At 47.4% G+C, this 18,581-nt stretch overlaps 1 protein-coding gene across 5 annotated transcripts in view; it reads left to right on the forward strand.

Annotated features, from left to right (window-relative positions):
* The window catches only part of ERG (ETS transcription factor ERG), a 229,077-nt gene that overhangs the window by 206,214 nt on the left and 4,282 nt on the right, over positions 1–18,581 (forward strand). For 3 of the 5 annotated variants that reach the window (XM_040621899.1, XM_008701909.2, XM_008701911.2), the window contains 6 exons: positions 2,555–2,758; positions 3,607–3,687; positions 5,616–5,687; positions 12,450–12,518; positions 13,194–13,250; positions 13,928–13,975. In XM_040621899.1, coding sequence (XP_040477833.1) covers positions 2,555–2,758; positions 3,607–3,687; positions 5,616–5,687; positions 12,450–12,518; positions 13,194–13,250; positions 13,928–13,975 — 531 coding nt within the window. The remainder of the gene's footprint in view (positions 1–2,554; positions 2,759–3,606; positions 3,688–5,615; positions 5,688–12,449; positions 12,519–13,193; positions 13,251–13,927; positions 13,976–18,581) is intronic. The other 2 variants (XM_040621900.1, XM_040621901.1) reach the window with 2 other exon arrangements.

The following is an 18,581-nucleotide window of genomic DNA, read 5'->3' on the forward strand; positions in this document are numbered from 1 at the left end:
TATTTATTTATTTATTTATTTGAGAGAGGGGGAGACAGCCAGCGAGAGAGGGAACACACGCAGGGGGAGTGGGAGAGGAAGAAGCAGGCTCCCAGTGGAGGAGCCTGATGTGGGGCTCGATCCCAGACCGCCAGGATCACGCCCTGAGCTGAAGGCAGACGCTTAATGACTGAGCGACCCAGGTGCCCCCCAAAACAGTATGGAGTTTTGACCATTTTATCCCCCTAGGTCAAATTCTGACCCAATGGCAAAGAGCCACCTGAACTCAATGGTGGACAAGTTAACCTTCTGTATACACACTCCATTTTCACGGCCTAACAAAGCGTTCCCGTGTGTTTGGATTACACAGGAATGTGCACACCTTCCTGTCAACACTGCCGTTTCAGGTTTTGTAGATGGCACAGGACCAGAGCTCTCCTTGGTTTTCACATTCTATGCACTGATTGCTGCTTGAGAGTGAGTGCCACAAAGTTGGTGGAAATCCCATCCTAACCAGAAAAATTGAACATGTACGTGCCCTACGCTCCAGCAATTCCACATCTAGGTCTTCCCTTCAGGCCAGCACCTTCCCGTGCTTGCACGTGGATCATCTGAGGATCTGATGAAAACGCAGGTCTGGAGCGGCACCTGAGATTCTGCGTTTCAAAGTAGGTCCTGGGTGATGTCGATGCTGCAAGATCCCAGGACCCTACTTTGAGCAGTGAGGCCCGGGGGTGATGGTCTGAACCTTGACTGCACGTAAGAATTACCTGGGGGAGATTTTAATAGTTCCGGTGCCTGAGCTGCCCTCCAGCAGAGTTAAGTAAGAATCTCCCTGGATGAGACCAGGCTCAGTGCTCCCCTCTCCCGGTGATTCCAGTGTGGAGCCAGGGCTGTGGACCAATGCAGATGCCTTCACATGTCCCTAGGGAGGTGGACACTCAGATGTTCACTGGTCAGTAAATTGGGTCTATGCATGTGACGGGGCCCAAGAGCTGCTTACCTGATTGAATACCCCTACATGGATTAACTTGGACACATCTTGAAAATACAGTGGTGGGTGCCAAAAGTGAATCAGATATCATTCATGTTAAGTTTAAAAACACAAACTGTATACATAGTTGATATGGTAACAGGACTCAGATATACATAGGGATGATGTATTCATCAAGTTCAAAATGGTGGTTGTTTCTGGATTGTTCAGAAAGGGAAAGTGGGGGGTGGATTCCATTGGATTTGAAGTCATTTCTTTCAATTAGAAAAGATATGGCTGTGAAAGGGAGTGGGGAGAGGAGACAGAAGAAGAGGGAGAAGGAAAAAAGGAAGGGAGGAAGGCAGGGAGAGAAGAGGTGAGAACTCTGGTGGTGCGACTCTCTGGCTGTTTCTCACTGCTACTGCTATTTACTTTGGTAAACTTGAAATCTCTTCCAATGGCACACAACGTGTCCCAGCCTTGAGTAAGCCTGAAACATCAGTAAGACCAAACAAGGTTCTAAAGCTATTGGCTATGAAGTGTTTGGAAAGGATGACTTATCCCTACACTGGATTCTCACTCATTATGATCAGAGCATCTCGGCTTGCCCGACCTCTAAGGGCCTGTCTAGAGAACTAAGGTCAAGGCTCTCATTTTACATGTAAAACAGATACAGAAAGGAGAAGCAGTCTCCAGGGGTTGCAGCAAATTGAGAGACCCCGGGATTTGAACTCTGGGCTCCTGCTCCCTGCCTGGGTGTCTCCTATCTGCCAGTTTTTGGAGGCCCTAAATATCCCTCCACCCGGGGCGTCTGTGTGGGACAGTCTCAGCTGTACTTCCATTGGGGATTGCCTGCTCCGTCTCCCCAGGGCTGTGCCCTCAGGGATCCCACCCTGTCCCCACCCATAAGTGGCAGCAGAGCGTGATGATGTTGCCAGGATGATGTGGGGTGTGAAAGTCCCCCAGCCTGTCCCCTCCCCCTGCAGGTGCCAGGTAGGTAAAAGCAAGGAACTCATAGCTCTCTCATAGAAATACGAGCTCATCGGAGGTGCTGGGGTTTTGGTTTACCTATACTTTATTTCCAGTTTTGTGGTCAGTATTTTTCAGTATTTTGTACAAATACTTCTTTTGTGTGACAGTAATAAACATCTTCCTAATTTGTGTCTTGAACTTTTTATTTTCATCTAAAGTAGCCTGTGGTTTAATGAGGAAAGAAAGTTGCCATTTTTTTCATTTTTAAATCAATAAATAGAAGTCAAAGTAAGTGAAAAAAATGAATAATTAAAAAAAAAACCCACGCCCACATTAAACTTTAGATTTTCTGAGCAACCAGGGGGGCAATGGTGTGAATAATCCTAGACTTCCAGAACAATTCACTTTAAAGGCCATGATCTCTGCGTGTAAGTCAGTTGGCGTTTTTTGTCTTTCCCCCAAGACACCTGTTGATGGGTCACCGAGCAGGGCTAGAGGCCCTTCTTCTGGCAGAGCAGGAAAAGGGGCCGCTCTGGAAAGCTGTGGCTGCCGGGGATCCCGTCTGGGAGGTGGCTCCACCCTGGAAATGTCTCTTTGGGAGCTGATCGATTGTGTTCCATCCCCTTCCAGATCCTACGCTGTGGAGTACAGACCACGTCCGGCAGTGGCTGGAGTGGGCAGTGAAAGAATATGGCCTTCCGGACGTCGATATCTTGCTGTTCCAGAACATCGACGGGAAGGAGCTATGCAAGATGACCAAGGACGACTTCCAGAGGCTCACCCCGAGCTACAACGCTGACATCCTTCTCTCGCACCTGCACTACCTCAGAGAGAGTAAGATGGTCCCCGCTCGGGCTGGGATCCCTGTCGGGCTGGTTCTGGCCAGCCTGGGCTGAGAGGGTTCACAACAGTCGGTGGAGAGCTTCTTCCTGCCCTCACCCGTCTCCTCATCCAGGGTCTGACAGAACCAACTGCTTACCAGGCCATGACGTAGGTGAACGTGGTGAGGAGCAGCCAGGGCTTTTCCCAGAAGCCAAAAAGGCACGTTAGCCCTCAGTTGCCTCCGCCAGGGTCACCTCCACCGAGAAGATCACATGGCAAAGGGAGCCAAAGCTTGGTCTGGTCACACAGGACTGAGTCTCCATGGCGCCCCAAACTGAGACAGAAACAGATGGAAAGGCTCCTACCTGATGGGAATTATGGGGTTTATCCTCCCTAAGGCTAAACCAGGTCCCCTCCAGATCCCACGTGCACACAAAAGGAGGGAAGTTTCCATCTGGGATCATGACATGTGGCTTCACCTGACAGAATGGGAATGGCATATTGGCACCTGGGGGCATGAATTCACCAAGTTTGCTGCATATGCTTTAATTTCTCAGACGTCAAGCATGGTTAGCAGGAGACGAAAGCAGCGCGGTAGCGGGCGGTGTGAACTCTGGTGTAAATGCTTTGCCTGGCATCCCGATCCCTTACTCCCTGAATTAAATATGGGCCCACCTAGGGTTTAACACGCTAACAAGCAGCAGGGCCATGGAGAGATTTCCAAGCAGCCCAGGATACGAGGGCGGGAGTGGGGAGGTGTTTTTCTTCCTTCTTTCTTCTTTTTTTTTTTCTTTTTTTTAAAGGAAGGTAATTCTCTCTCTTTTTTTTCATTTTGATGTCGCTTTTGTTTTGTTTTGTAGCTCCTCTTCCACATTTGACTTCAGATGATGTTGATAAAGCCTTACAAAACTCTCCACGGTTAATGCATGCTAGAAACACAGGTAATGCTGGCCCTGCCCCTTGCCCACAGGACAAACGCAGGGTCTTGCCCACAGGTTGCATGCTTTAAAGGTGGCACGCGGGATGGGCAGGGCACCAGGAAGGCAGAACGGAGAGGATGGTTGAGGGGTTCCGCAGGCTCAGGAGGCTCTTGTGGGAGGTACCAGAGCCTACAGGCAGGGGGCGCCCTTTGGTTTCCGAGCACTGCCCACTCCCTTTGACAATCAAAGGACTTCTTTTAAGCCGGAGATGTGCAGAATTAGCCTTTAGCCGTAGCCGTAGCTCACGTTTGCTGGGTAATAATCTGCTGCTATTAGTCCCCAAATATGCGCTGTGCTGACTGTAGAAACTAAAAGCATGTTCGATACAAAGGGGCCCTTAGTATTCTCTTTTTTTTCCTTTTTATTTTATTTTTTTTTCAATTTTATTCTTAAAGGAATGTGTACGGGGACAAACAGGAGTTTTATTTTTCCCTTTTAGGAAACGTTTTAGGACGTTTCACTTGTCTTGACTTTAATCTTCTTGCACAGACTTTGGACGTTTGCAAAAGGCAGTAGAAAGGAGTGCCCATTTGTTACTTTTTGTGAGCTTTTGTTGAAAGGGAAGCTGTGTTATAATTTTGGAGGATATGAAATTAGTGGCTGACCCAATCCCTGCTCTTCTATCTCTGACCACAGATTCTGCATTCTTTTTATGTATTGCCTGAGCCTAGTAGAGTTTAACCGGCTGCTTCGTCCCTGCTAACCTTCCCCCCTCCCCTCATGGTAGAAGCCGGCTTTCTGCAGACGAATGTGCTCCTGGCTGGCCTCCACTGTCTCCCTCCCGACAGAGACCATTAGAGAAGCATGGCCACAGGCTGCTCACCCCACTGTATCAGCCTGCGGGGACCCTCTGCCACCACCCAGGCTGGGGGAAAAACCTTCTGGCCAGGCGTGGGTCACCCACTCATAAGCCGAGAAGCCAGTTCACGGGCAGCCTCACATGGAAGCATGGCCGTGTTCCAACCATTTGGCAGTTTACTTTAGAACGTGTCATGTGAGCGAGTCCAGGTCTGAGTGTTGCAATGAAATTGCTGCTTAATCTTGGTCTTCCATATGCAGAACATGGTGCTTTTAATGTAAAGTAAGAAAAAAAAATGCTTTGTGTCAGTCGTGTGCCTTTTCAGCGTAGGTCACACACAGCCTGTTAATGACCCTGTGGCCAGAAATAACAAATAACTTAGACAAAGTAATTTCCTTCTCTTAGGAAACACCTTTGAGCTATACACATTTTCTGATAATTTCACAGTTGTTTTAAAAAATGTATAACACTGAGGGAAGGTTTCAAGAAAGCTCTTGTGTTCCTTACTTCCGTGACTGTGGAACATTGAACAATCGAAGAAAAGGACGACCAATTCCAAATGGACCGAACTGCAGAAAGGGAAATTTTTTTCCTGCTAACGACAGGGGCGTCGACTGAGGGAGAGACGGGGCAACATGCATTTGAATAGGGATGTGGAATCCTATTTAATCCGATCCGTAGAGTCTTTGGCGACATATGTGTAATCCTTTGGTACGACTTTCCAAGAGCTCTGTCAAATGTTTTATGGATTTTTATGCAATTTAAAAATGAAAATACGCGCCATAGAATTTTTTTTTTTTTTAATAAAATGAGATTGCTGGCGGGGAGGGACACACAGATGGGCTTCAGCAAGAAGCTGTAACACAAGACTCTTTATCACCACTGGGGCACAGGACAGCTTGCATCCACTTCCGTAGTCAGAATCAGTTTCTGCCCCTTGTGCCTGTCCCTTCCTCCCCAAAGTCTGGAACGGCAGGCTCAAGGGGGGTGCCTCCCTTTGGTGTCACAGGGCAAAGTAGATTTGGCACTGCTGCTGAGACCAACAACCACGACAGACCCTCACATGTTTTGTCTTTCCTTTTGTCCGCAGGGGGTGCAGCTTTTATATTCCCAAATACTTCAGTATATCCTGAAACTACGCAAAGAATTACAACTAGGCCAGGTACGAAAAGCCCCCTGCGTGATCTGTTTCTTGAGAGACATCCCAGGATGCCCCGTGAGATCCGTGACCTAAGTCACGTGAGTCAGAGGGAGCGGATCCTGGGTCTCGAAGGGAGTCCTGAGCTGTCTCATTCTGCCTCTGTGGATCGGGAGCCTAGATTCGAGCAGCCCATTTCAAAGATCACACTCAAGGTCCCTGAGCGCAGAATTCAAAGCAGACCAGCCCCTTAGCGAGCTGCTTTAAAAGACAGATGGGCAAAGATGGCCCCCGGGTGCCTGGCAGTAAGGAATCCGTCTGCTTTCGAGGTAATGGAAGGACTTACGTCCTCGGGGGAACACATGAAGCACAGGAATCCCCTTAGCGGTAGGGACAGATTTCCAGCATGTCACAAGGGACAGTCCTTCAGCAGAGGCATGTAATAGACACAATTGACATCAGACTCTTACTTCATGCCTGTCCTGAGGGTTTCTCTAGGTAATTGGTTAATATCATCTATGAAAAAATAAATATTATCCAGGGCTTATTAGTGACAAGGACAATGTGACATTCTGGGAGGTTGAGGACGAGCCAGACTTCAGAAAGCATCGTGCCTTCAGAAAGCTGGCCTCTTCATTCCACAGATGTCCAGGGAGTCCTTCCTGTGTGCCAGCCATGGAGGTACAACGGGAACCAGCTCATAGGAGCACATACACATTTCACCGAAAGTTCTCGATGTTTCAGTAGAGCCGCCTGGAGCCGGAGATAGACTCGCACACATACATATTTAACCTTAAGGGCTAGTGTCATAGAGCCAGAGACAGACACGCACACGTGACCTGCCTCTAACAGCAGAGACTGTAGGAGCAGGAGGGCTTGCAAATGTACCTCGCATGAATGGAAGGAGGACGCTCTCCCGAGGAAGGGCCACAGGCCAATGGAGGATTAGATGTTTGCAGGTGGAGAAGGAGGGAGAGCACATGCATGGTGTAGACTTCTGTCCCCTCACTGGGTCCTGGAATGGTAACGGGGCAGCCTGCCAGCTCAGGACATGGCGATTCAGGGCAGCGGGCTGGACTTTCCATATCTGTTCGTGGATCTGAGGCTCATGTCTTCCTAGACCCAAGCTGTCACCCTTTGACCTCTGGCTCATGTCCAGACTACACAGACTCATTTTGAATTCGTCTAGGGCGCTAAGCTTGGCACTGCTGTTTCTTTGCAACGAGAAAGACTGGGGATCAGTGAGCTCGATAGCATCAGTGAAGAAGCTTCTCGGAGTTGCTCCCGCCCAGACACTTCCCTGTTACCGCCTTAGTGCCTTCAGGCTGGCGATTACCCTCTTCTCTAACCTCGGAGGAAGGGTTTACTGCCCTGCTCCTGGGGAACATGGCGGAAAGGCTTAGCCAAGCTGCTTAGTTATCTCTATCCTGTTAGAGACTTCCCAGGCCATTTAACTGGGGACAAGACCCAGGGTCTAGAGTGAACTAGACCTCGAAGAACCCCACCATTTACCTCTAATAAATGCATTCTTGGGAAAACCAACGGAAGTGTAGGAAAATCACAGTGGTTTCATGAGCATTTAAAAAGCATTTCCATCCATACTTAAAAAAATAAAAGCCATGTAAGACGTGCGTCCAGGGCTTGCTTGCTTGCTTGCTTGTTTCTTTGAAGCTGCCTCATAGATGCCCCTGAATGAGTTGCAAAATCCAGGGACTCTGAGCTAGTGTTGGAGTTTTGTCAAAAGATCACAACCTTGGCCAATCCATTGGTACAGCCCAATGGTCAGACCAGCTAGCTGGTTGCTTATTGCTACATAGGACAGTGGATCCTGGAACTACTTCTTTTTCATATTTTAGGATATAGTAGATTTGGAAAATATGGCCTCCCAGGTGTATGGAGAGGGAGGGGCTAGGAGGTGATTCGGGAACACCCCTCTGTGCTTCGGCCACGGGGAGGACAGGTTGCAAAGTCAGATGCACTGCACAAAGCCCTGATAAGGCTCTTCCTTGGAGCCATCATCTGGCAGGGATGACGTCCATATCTCCTTACCAGTGAAGTATGTTTCTGAGATGCAGTTGGTATCAAAAATCCCTGTTTTGATGACTGCCATTATGAATGTCGAGGGAGATACACACATATTGGGAAATGAGCTATAAAGAATTTGAATCAGACCTCACAAGCCAGAACTATTTGCTGAAAGCCAGATTCAGGGGTTTGACCTTGGAGAAGAGAGTGACTTCTGTGCACAGGTGGAGGCAGGGATCGACCTTGAAGGAATGCACACAGGGACGTTTCCCTGCTTCGTTCATGCCTCTCCCCTCTCTTCCCAGGCTTGCTCCTGTTTGCTTTTTGTTCAAATGGGCCTGATTCAAAATGCACCCTCTTTCATGATCCTATTGCTGAGTTGGCATTTAGATCTGTCTCTCCTACTCTTATGAACGTGAGCACACAGGCGTATCATTTTACATTCTGTTTTTCACGGTCATGATTTTAGGGTGTTTCATGCATTTCTTGGGGTTGTGTCAGTTAGAACTACCAGAAGCCCTTTCTCCATCTCTCTTGTTAGTGCCCTCCTTCCTTGCTGAACACATGCCTTTTGGAGCCATGGTCCTTTGAGGTCTCGGGTGACATAAAAGGGACAGGTCTGACTCATCGAAACTTGCGTGCTGGTTTTGACCGGACCTAGTAATGTGCCACCCTGACTGGCGTCTTAGGGGCAGTTTATAGGAAAGCTCTGGTGTAGGCCAACGGGGACCTTCGGAAATCCCGTCTCTCTTCCTCCATCAGCACGCAATGCATGGATCATGACACACATCTAGAATGTTCTCTCAAAAGAGACTGGAGGGTTGAGCCATCAAATGCAGCCTTGACTTGGACTTTTCAGCTGATGCTCTTCAGGGGTTTCTCAGAATCTTAAACGATTCCTCCATTGGAGTTCACGACTTGGTGACGTTTGGCGTCACCAGTCGAGTGGCAAGGCAGTGCAGTTAATGCACCTCCTCCCCTAGCAGGTGCTATGTAAAGCCTGTGTCCCTGGTCATGGCTAAAAATGCACTCTTTGCTTTCCCCCTGGCTAGACTATCACCACAGCGATCTACAAAGCTAGGAGGCAAAGGAATGCAAGATGTTCCCAGATCTCCATATCTTTGATAGAGGATTCTAGAAGCCTGGAGGAAGGTCGAGGAAAACAAGGGGGAGTAACTTAATCGCATTAGGGTTGACTCCAAAACTTCTTTCCATTGAGTGGGCGTTTATCGGTTGGTCCTGGGCAATCGCTCTTGGTCTTTCTGTCTTCGCATTAATATCTAGGTTCATTAAAAGCAGGCAAATCTCATCCCAGCCCAGCCACGGCCCTTCAGCTCTGCTTTGCAAGTGTGGCATGGATCCTACAGAATGAGGATGAGCTCTCCCGTGGTCCAAGTTCTGGTCCATTAAAAAATGAAGTGGGTGGGCGGACATCATGAGGGCTAGAGGATGTTCGTCTTTAAGCTTGATGAAAGCAGAATACAAAAGTTGGTGAGCTTAACCCTGCAGGAAGGAGAATAGAATACACACATTGTCTTGATTCACTGATGCCCAGGGAAGGGGGCTGGTGGGGGGAGTTTCATGCAAAAGCAGGAACTGATCCCAGCTCCCAGGAGATAAATCAAGGGGCTGGAGTGGCGGGACCCACGCCAGTCAAACTCCCTATTTTCAGTTTCGTGCTTTTTGATCTGGATCATGGCATTAAACACACTTCTGTGGTAACCTTAAGCTGCCCCTGAATGGCTTTTATACATTTCGGTTTCTAAACACACAGCCTGTTACAGAAGAAATAGCAGACCCGATGCCAGAAAGCAGCCCTTCTCTGACACGGGACCTTCTGCCAAGTGTATGAATTAATTACCTCGAAGATCACAGTTGGAGAGAAATGGAGAGCGTGTTGAATTGAGTGCCAAAAATTAAATGTAAAATCTGTTCTTAGTAGAAGTTCTGTGTCCTACTGTTAGTAAGGGACACATAGCAAATGAGCATGGAGTCATAACTTCTCAAGCAGCCCAAGAGGAGTGCTGCCCAGAGCTAGCTGTGCTGCGGGGTGGTGTGGCTGGAGGGGGCCCCGTCCCGGTGTGGCTTCATTCAGTCTTGCCCAGTGTCCCCTCCCACAGCAGGGAGGCTCAGTGCCCACAGCGCGTGAGCGGTAGCTGATAAGGAAACATTGGACCAGAATTTCATGAACGAAAACAAAAGCCTACTTATCTTCCATGGCAATATGTTTATGAACATGTTAATCATCGTTCATATAAACATCTCAGATTCTTGGCTAAAAATCAGGCTTGGTGTTGTTTAGGTCCTGACTTATTTTCAAGGGAGGACGGAACATGGTTATACATCCTAAGAAGGATTTATGAATAAAGGGTTTCAAAATATTTTTCTCTTAGTAGTTGGGTGTTTAATTTTTTCCAGTCACATTTCATGAGCAATACTTTTATGTTTAAAGCGGGAGTGGACCAGCCTGCTGACATTGGCTGTCCATTCTGTTAGCATTCTCCCCGGTAAAAGGACCCAAATTAGAGCTCTTTGCATGCTTTTATTCATTTGCACTGACGCGCTCAGATAGTAGCTCTGAGATCATTATCTGTAGGAACACGGATTCCTGCCTAGAAACAAGTACTGGAAATTGTCTAGAACAGGCTTGCTCAAACACGGTTCAGTGTGTTCCCAGGTCTCTTGGGATCTGGTCAAAATGCAGATTCTGATTCAGTAGCTCTGGACTGAGATTCTGCCTTTCTCACAAGCTCCCAGATGTTGCCAGTATTGCTGGCCTGCAGACCACACTTTGAGATCTAGAACATAGTTCGGTATTGTCTTCTTATTCATTCGGTCAACAGAAACCCCTTGTCGATGTGCCTGTCTGCTCCTGAGTTCGGCTGGATGCTGTTACAGTAGCCTCGCCAGTCCAGTTTCCCTTCGGAGACCATTCTCAAACTGAAACCCTGGCTGACCATTTTTTTTAGACAAAATGCGACTGGATGAGGATCCGCGTGCAAAGGGCTCCCAGAGACTTAAGCTGAAACGCAGTTGTAAATTGATAGCGGCTGCAGATTTAATTCCCATGGGCAACCCCAGCACCAGAAAAGTGAGACTCTGAGGAGCTGAGTGGGAAAAGGCTTATGGTCCAAACTGCAAAAATGCCAGCAGAGAAGGAGGGGCGAGCAATAGCAGAGTTTAAAAAGAAAAATTATCTTACTCAACCAAAGCTATAGAGGGTAGGATTTCATAGACCACACTGGTTGAGATGCTTGTAGCCAAACAGACCAAATAAATTAAGGCAACTCGGGGTTGAATTTCACGTTGCATTTCAGTGGTATTCTCTTCAGGATCCGAAACTAGGAAGAGACGCATCTTTAGCAACGTAGTCAAACTTTTTTGACCCACCAGACCACCAGTCCACAACAGGGTCAAATCATCTGTTTAAAGAGAGGCTTCAAACTTATTGTGTTGCCCTGTCCTTCGAGTGAGATTTCGTAGTGATTTCCAGGTGTCCTGAAGTATTTGGCTGTGGCTTTCAGTTGGCTCAGAATGACACATGGCAACGAACTGAGTCCCCATCGATCCAAGAAGACATAGATTTGAAGTGGATCTGTAATGAGATTTTGTGTAGAAATCACTTAATGTATGCACACTTAGTAAGAATATGCATGGTAATGTCCTGGAGTGTAGTTTCGAGAGAACCTTGAAATGACTTCGAGTCTTCATGATCATTAACAGAACTTGTGCTGAGAACGCAGTGGTGGTATAGTTATATTTGCATTGCGAAGTGCTATGAAGATTTGTGAGACAAATGATAACGTGTCGTAAATACAAATAAATCATTGGCATATGCTTCAGCTCTTTTTGTAAAAAAATTATGTGTTTATTTGAGAGAGAGAGCAAGAGAGAGAGAGTACGAGCCAGGTGATGGGCAGGGAGCCCAATGCGGGGCTTGATCTCAGGACCCCGGGATCGTGACCTGAGCCGAAGGCAGATGCTTAACTGACTGAGCCACCCAGACGCCCCTATGCTTCAGCTCTTATGCTCATCGTTAATGCATTGTGTGGGCAATATTATTTCAGTCTCGTGATTGATTTCATGTAATTCTTTTAGAGAAATTCTAAATTCATTTAGAGAAAGAGAAAAAGTAGATACTTACATAGAAAAGGAACTGGACACTTAAGACTGATTTAATATAACTGGGTGAGATTATACAGAGAAAATGAGCCTTCACAGAGAGAGGCAGCTGGCCGATAAGAGGATAAGACAGCCATGCTCATTTCCAAGGAGGAAGAAGAGAAAGGGACATGAGTGTCATTTGGCGGATTTAGGGGCAGACCCTGAGCACGAATTGGTGGACTTAGCAAATTTGTGAGCACTCTTCTGGATGGGTCATGAAGATAACAAAAGGATGAATTTAGGTCAGTTGCAGGTAAAGCAGGTCAAAGTAGATCATGAGACTCTCTTAACATGGTCTTGGCCTGTGATTGTAGGAAGTTTCTTGGAAGACTCAGCAAGCTCTGTAAGAATCGGTCAGTGAGAGTTGTCAGATCGATGGGTGAAAATGTTAGATCAATAGAATAAACAAAATGATAATTTCTACGTAAAACCCAAATCTAATGGAATACAGGTTGGGTATTTCTTTGGATTACTGGATTTTCATCCACAATATTTATTCTGATAAACACAAAACTTACAACAATCACAAAAAACACAGAATATATCTATTACAAAATTACATTATTGATCTTTCAGTCGATTCATTTGTCTTTTCAGATTTACCTTACGACCCACCCAGGAGATCAGCCTGGACTAGTCACGGCCACCCCACCCCCCAGTCGAAAGGTACAGTGTTGGCCCTGCTGCTTGAATCTGCATTGTCGTAAGGCAGTACATAACCATGGATGGAAGATATAGCGATTTTGGCAGTGAATCTTTGCTTTTTCAAGGCATAAATTGGTAGTTCCATTGGCAACAAAGTGCAACTGATCTTTAAATGCAAGGATTCTTTCTCTGCTGGGGTTATACCTACTTCCATATTTCTGTAACAAAAAGAAACAAATGATGTAATGTATTTCAACAAGGATGAAGGCAAATCTCATGAGAAGTCTGGGCACAGATTAAATACTGGGTGATTTCCTAATCTTGGCCATGTTTAAAAGTATCCATAGCTGTATTTTATTTTCCTGGTGATTTCCCTTTTTCCGTTTCATTTAGACTGTGGTTCATTTTAACCTGTTTCTTTTTAAAAAAAAATCTTTTTTTTTAGTTTTGGAAATAGTCCTGTATAAACAATTTTTTAAAATAATTTAAAGTGCCGTCTCTTTTTGCTGTAATGTCTACATTTGGTTTCATTAGAAAGGAGATTTTCATACCATTAAATGCTGCTTCGTATAAGAGTAAGACTACTATATTAATAACTAAGATAATGGATGGAATGGTGATATAACAGCATCAAAGACTAACTAATGGTCAAATGGAAGTTAGAGGTAACTCTGTCTTTTGGTTTTGGATTTTCAGCTGCTCAACCGTCTCCTTCCGCAGTGCCCAAAACCGAAGACCAGCGTCCTCAGCTAGGTATGTGTCAGGGGACGTCTTGCTGACCATCAAAAGAGACCTAGATTTAGCAGCGTATTTCTAAAATGTGTCACTTCCTAAATGAAATTCATGTGACTTTGTCTTCTTTGTCACGGCTCCATGTATAAAGTGTGGACTGAATCATCAGTCTATTCAATAGGGATAGCTTGAGATTTTGCTGAAACATTTCCGAAATCTATGCAGTAAATATGCAGAAAACACTGTTGCACACAGCCTGCTCCTTTGGGACAGATGAGTCCTCATTTCATCTTCAGGCCATGTGCAGCGTGCCAGCATTCTGCCAGGTCCAACGTGGAGCGCAGTGGAGGGTGGGTATTGCCAGTGTGCCAAGCAACACGGCCAGAGTGGCGTCGGGGCCAAGTGGGGACGTCACACGTTTGCCCAATTTATGTCCAGGGATGGAGAGAGCCGGGTGTCGGGAACCCCAAGCCATATCTGCACGTGGCTGCCAGCTGGAGGCCTTTAGCAAGAAACTTCTCTCAGCGTCCATGTGACATCTTATTCAATACGGGAATTGGTCCTAGGTGACTTGGGTGTGGGGGGACGTTCAACTCTGAAATCTGGAAACACGAGCGGGTCTGGGTTATGCGTGCAGCGACATCATACCAAGTCCTGACCAGGTCTTTGGGATTTGACTTCTTTTCTTTTTGTTGTAGACCCTTATCAGATTCTTGGACCAACAAGTAGCCGCCTTGCAAACCCAGGTGAGATCATGCTGGTGATTTTGCTGGCAACAAAGTTACCCTTTCTGGCCGTGGCTATTTTGTAAGATGTACTTGTCTCGGTGAGAAATCCCTTCAATGGAACAGAGTTGAGTTTCGCACTCATTGGATTATTTGCCTAAGTGGAAAAAAATGGGTCATATGATGAATTAAGACTTTAGCTTCAGCCGAGAGCTGGAGTACCAGTTCCTCTAAGCTGGATCAGTTCCTGCGGGGGCTTCGACAACAGACGTTGATCGTCTCACAGTCCGGAGGCCAGAAGTCCAAAGTTGAAGTGTCAAGTGTCAGGCAGGGTTGGTTCCTTCTGAGGTCCATGAAGGACGGATCTGTTCCAGACCTCTCTCCTTGGCTTGTAGACGGCCGCCTTCTCCCTGCGTACCTACCTGTCTTCTGTATGTGTGTCTGTGTCCAAATTTCCCTTTGTAAGGACACCAGTCATATTGGATTAGACCCTACCCTGATGTTACTTCCACTCGATCACCTCTGTAAAGACCCTATTTCCAAAATGAGGTCACATTCTGGGATCCTGGAGGTTAGGGTTCCAACACAGGCATTTGGGGGGGACGCAGTTGAACCCATCACACGAGGCGATTAAGTAATATCTTGAAAAGGAGAACCTTACTTTACAGCCCTCAGGCTTCAGACTTAGGATCATCTTCGGTGAACGGTCTGTTTTCGAACCTGAGGCTAGAAGAAAGTGCGGGCTCTTAACTGGTCCTCTTGTGACCCGTACCTTGCCAAGGATCGTCACCTGTCATCACATTTCAGTGCCCAGCAAACTCTTTTATTTGTTTGTATTCAGATCAGAACCAGCTGTGCTGGCAAGAGTCTGAGAAATTCACAGCATCTGCTGCGTGTTCTCAACAGCACGTTCAAATGCCAAGATGACGCAGGCATAGTGCAAGGACAAGCTGGAATGTATATTTCCTAAACACTGAGGCCAAAATCAGGTGGGAAACAGAAAAGTCCGGATTCAATCAGCGTGCATCCCCGCAAGGGAATCTATATTTTGAGAACATGAAATATCATCATTATTGAGTGTCTGCTGCTTTGACATTCAGTTTTCGGTAACGTTAACTAGTTCAGCCAATACCTTTTGGGCGTCTGAGCAGTTAGAAGGGACTGTTTTGTTTCCTACCCTACCCTGGAGACTGGACCAGGCGCTCGCTAATTATTTGTTGACTCAGTGTATGCAGGGGATAAGGAGACACGGTCCTTGACCCTCAAGGACCTGACATTCTGGCAGAGAAATGAACACAGGTTGTTGCAACCCTGTCCACTGTCCACGGAGCCACAGGCTCTGTTCTCTTAGCGAGCATCCAACTGGTGGCCAAGCTCCTGGGTCTCTGGTCCCCCTCCTCCCTGTGCTCACTTACGAGTGCTCCATAGCTGTTCAAATAAAAATGATGACCGTGTTTTGAGATGACTATTATCAGTTGTGCTTCAGGAAGGCTGATCTGGCAGCGGTGTCCAGGAGAGATTAGAGCGAGGAAAGGAACGGAAGCGGAAGCACTCGGGGACATTAATACAATCATGTGAAATAACAGATACCTCCCGCCCTGTGTAATGCCTAGGCGGGCGCTCCTGTGTCTGGGGCTCCCACCTGACAACCCCTCAGTCATTATCTTCCTCCTACAGAAGAGGAATCAGAGGTCCAGAGACATTAGGTAACTTTCCCTGGGTCACACAGCCAAGAAGAAGGGAGGCTGGATTTGAGCCCTGACTCTGTCGCCAAAGTCCGCTTTTATTTTCTTGCCCTCGGCTACCCCTGAGTAAGCATGAGGGAGGAGGGTGGGCTTGCAGAATGGAGGCCAAGAGAATAGAGAGGAAGGGTTTCCATTTAGTTCAACGACTGTTCAGGTGCTGGGAAAATGTCTCGGTCCATGGCAGGTCAGCAGCTCCGCACTGGAGGGGAAGACTGCACTTTGTATCGCAAAGACCATCCTCCCTGGGCCTGGGGACGGTGCCAACAGCCCCACTCAGGGCTGGAGGATAAAGATTTGTTTTACTCCGTTTCTAATGAATTAGGCCTTCTCTCCCTCTCTCCTTGGGTCTCACGTCAGTTGTGTTCATGTGGCCTTCTCCCCCCAAACCCAGAATGTCTTTAATCTTTCTGTGAATGAGCATGCCTCTTCCTGTTTGATTCAGTCTTCCCATTCTCGGGTAAATAAATCCTTCATCACTTAAAATTGCTGCCTTTGCTCTTTGTACAGGGCAAACTCTTCTTAATCATTTTAAATGGGAAGGTGACGTCATAGTGTATCCAGGCACAGGATCGTAACAGCATCTCAGTGTCTCTGTCCCAGATACTCATTTGATGTGCATTTGATGGGCCGTANNNNTGCTGAGAGGTGTGTCCCTGCATAATTATGTCAGGGTCACATGTAAGCCACGCAGCAGCTTTATGTCCCATCAGAGTATTCGGCTGCACATTTAATGCGGCTTCTCTAATGAACAGAAGTTGCCTTTCCATGAAGGTGCTTCCTCGGGTTCTGTGCAGTGAGTGGCTCCTTTGACGCTAACTGGATACTCTCGAGTACTGGGCACGAAACGTATCCAGCTTCACGTGCACCCAGAGTCCAGTGTTAGGGATGTTTTTGCCATTGGTTTGGAGTGGGAGTGTCCAGTCTTCCCCTGGGAACCTCCCAAGCTCCGGGCCCAGGGAAGGGACAACCGGGAGAGGAGTCAGGAGTGTGGAGGGCGGTGCAGAAACCTGGGCCTGAAGGCAATGGTTTGTGCGGTGATTCAGCGTCCAGGCTTGGGGTCCGGGTTCCAACCCTTGCTGACGTTGGGCAGGATAAGTCACTCTACCTCTCTGGGCTCTAATTTCCTCACCTCTAGGATGGGCTGTCCCATGACTGGGGGGCGGATTAATAAAACATGTGAAGTGTTCAGGATGGTGCCCGGTACACAGTAGGGTTTCAGTGGCCTTCAGCCAGCCCTGAAAACACTGTTCACAGTTCTTCACGGCCAATGGGGGTGGGGTGCACGGGATGGGGGGCATTTGGCTTCCTTTTGTCATCTTATACCTCTAGGCGAGGTGTGTGCCTCTCTTTAAATCTGATTTTCAGCTCAAACAAATCACGATTTTCAGCCCCAGCCTTCATGTTCTGAGTTTATCCTCAGAGTGACCCAGCGAGATAGTACCATTACCATCACCCCCATTTTACAGATGGGGACACTGAGGCACGGAGAGCTGGGTGAGCCGCCCAAGGTCCCCTATGTGCCACCACCAGGATTCAGCAGAGGCAGCGATAATTCCAAAGTCGTGTTTCTGGCCACCGTCCTGCCTTGCCCTCTACAGAGTCCTGTCTGAGCCCCTCGAAGCCTGGGGCAAAGCCTCCCCCTGGGGTGCGCCTGCTGCCTGGAGCTTAACACGGTGGAGGGGCCAGGCTGTGCACGCGGGTTTCTCTGCAGCATGCCCCGCTACGGTAGAAAGTGGCCCCAAAGGGCTGCCACCGTGGTGCTCGTTGGGCCCCTCTCTGCTCTGCCCCTCCGTCAGGTGGTGGCCTCTGTGCCCCACTCTGGGGACACCCCTCGTACTGGACCACAGCTGCTGAGTCATTCCCAGCTCTGCTGTTCTCTGTGCCTTATAAACCTTTTAGATGGTTTGCCCTTTTCTGCTTAGTTGACCTTATTTGCTACTGTTATCTTTCTTTTCTTTTAATTGCATTAAGAGACCACTTTCCGGGGCGCCTGGGTGGCACAGCGGTTAAGCGTCTGCCTTCGGCTTAGGGCGTGATCCCGGCGTTATGGGATCGAGCCCCACATCAGGCTCTTCCGCTATGAGCCTGCTTCTTCCTCTCCCACTCCCCCTGCTTGTGTTCCCTCTCTCTCTGGCTGTCTCTATCTCTGTCGAATAAATAAATAAAATCTTAAAAAAAAAAAAGAGAGACCACTTTCCTTCTAAAAATTAAAGGATTGCCTTTCATTCATTCTATCTCAGGCTGCACCCTTCCCCCCTTTATCCCCCTGGTCTGTCCTGTGGATGGGCAGCGACGTCTTTATCTTTCCCACCAGTCCTGGCTTTTGGTTAATGACCCTAGACAAAAGCCAGGCAAAAGTAGCCACTCCTTACTGATGTTTTAAGGCTCCTACCAAGATAGTGTGAGAAAACAGATAGGAAGGGTTTTCTGGAAGAAGGATGATGGACCAGGGGGAGGTAGTGGAGCTCCTGGAGGGGCACCAGGCCCCTCTTAGGCTTCCTAAACCTTAGGTATCCTTGTTTTGGACTCCCTGTTGTATGTTCTAAAATGCATCTTTATCCTGCAGTAAATACTACTGTTTTAATAAATTGCTTTGAAATTTGTGGCCACAAGGAGCTCAGTTAACCTACTATTGGCTGAGTTCTCAGCAGCCATGGTGTATCCCTGACAATTCTTGGACCGCGAGAAAACCTGCCATATACTGCGAGTACAAAGGATTTTGTTATGGATATTAAATTTAGCAATGAATGAGCTTGACGTCATGTTGCATTTTGTAACATTTACCTAAACAGGAATTGACTTTGCATTTTTGCTTTTGTGCTCAGGTTTGAAAGCTGATGAATTTTGTTTATAGATCTCTGATTCCCACAGATCCTTGAAAT

Source organism: Ursus maritimus, unplaced genomic scaffold (assembly GCF_017311325.1).
Source record: "Ursus maritimus isolate PB19 unplaced genomic scaffold, ASM1731132v1 scaffold_4, whole genome shotgun sequence".
NCBI classification, from domain to species: Eukaryota; Metazoa; Chordata; class Mammalia; order Carnivora; family Ursidae; genus Ursus; species Ursus maritimus.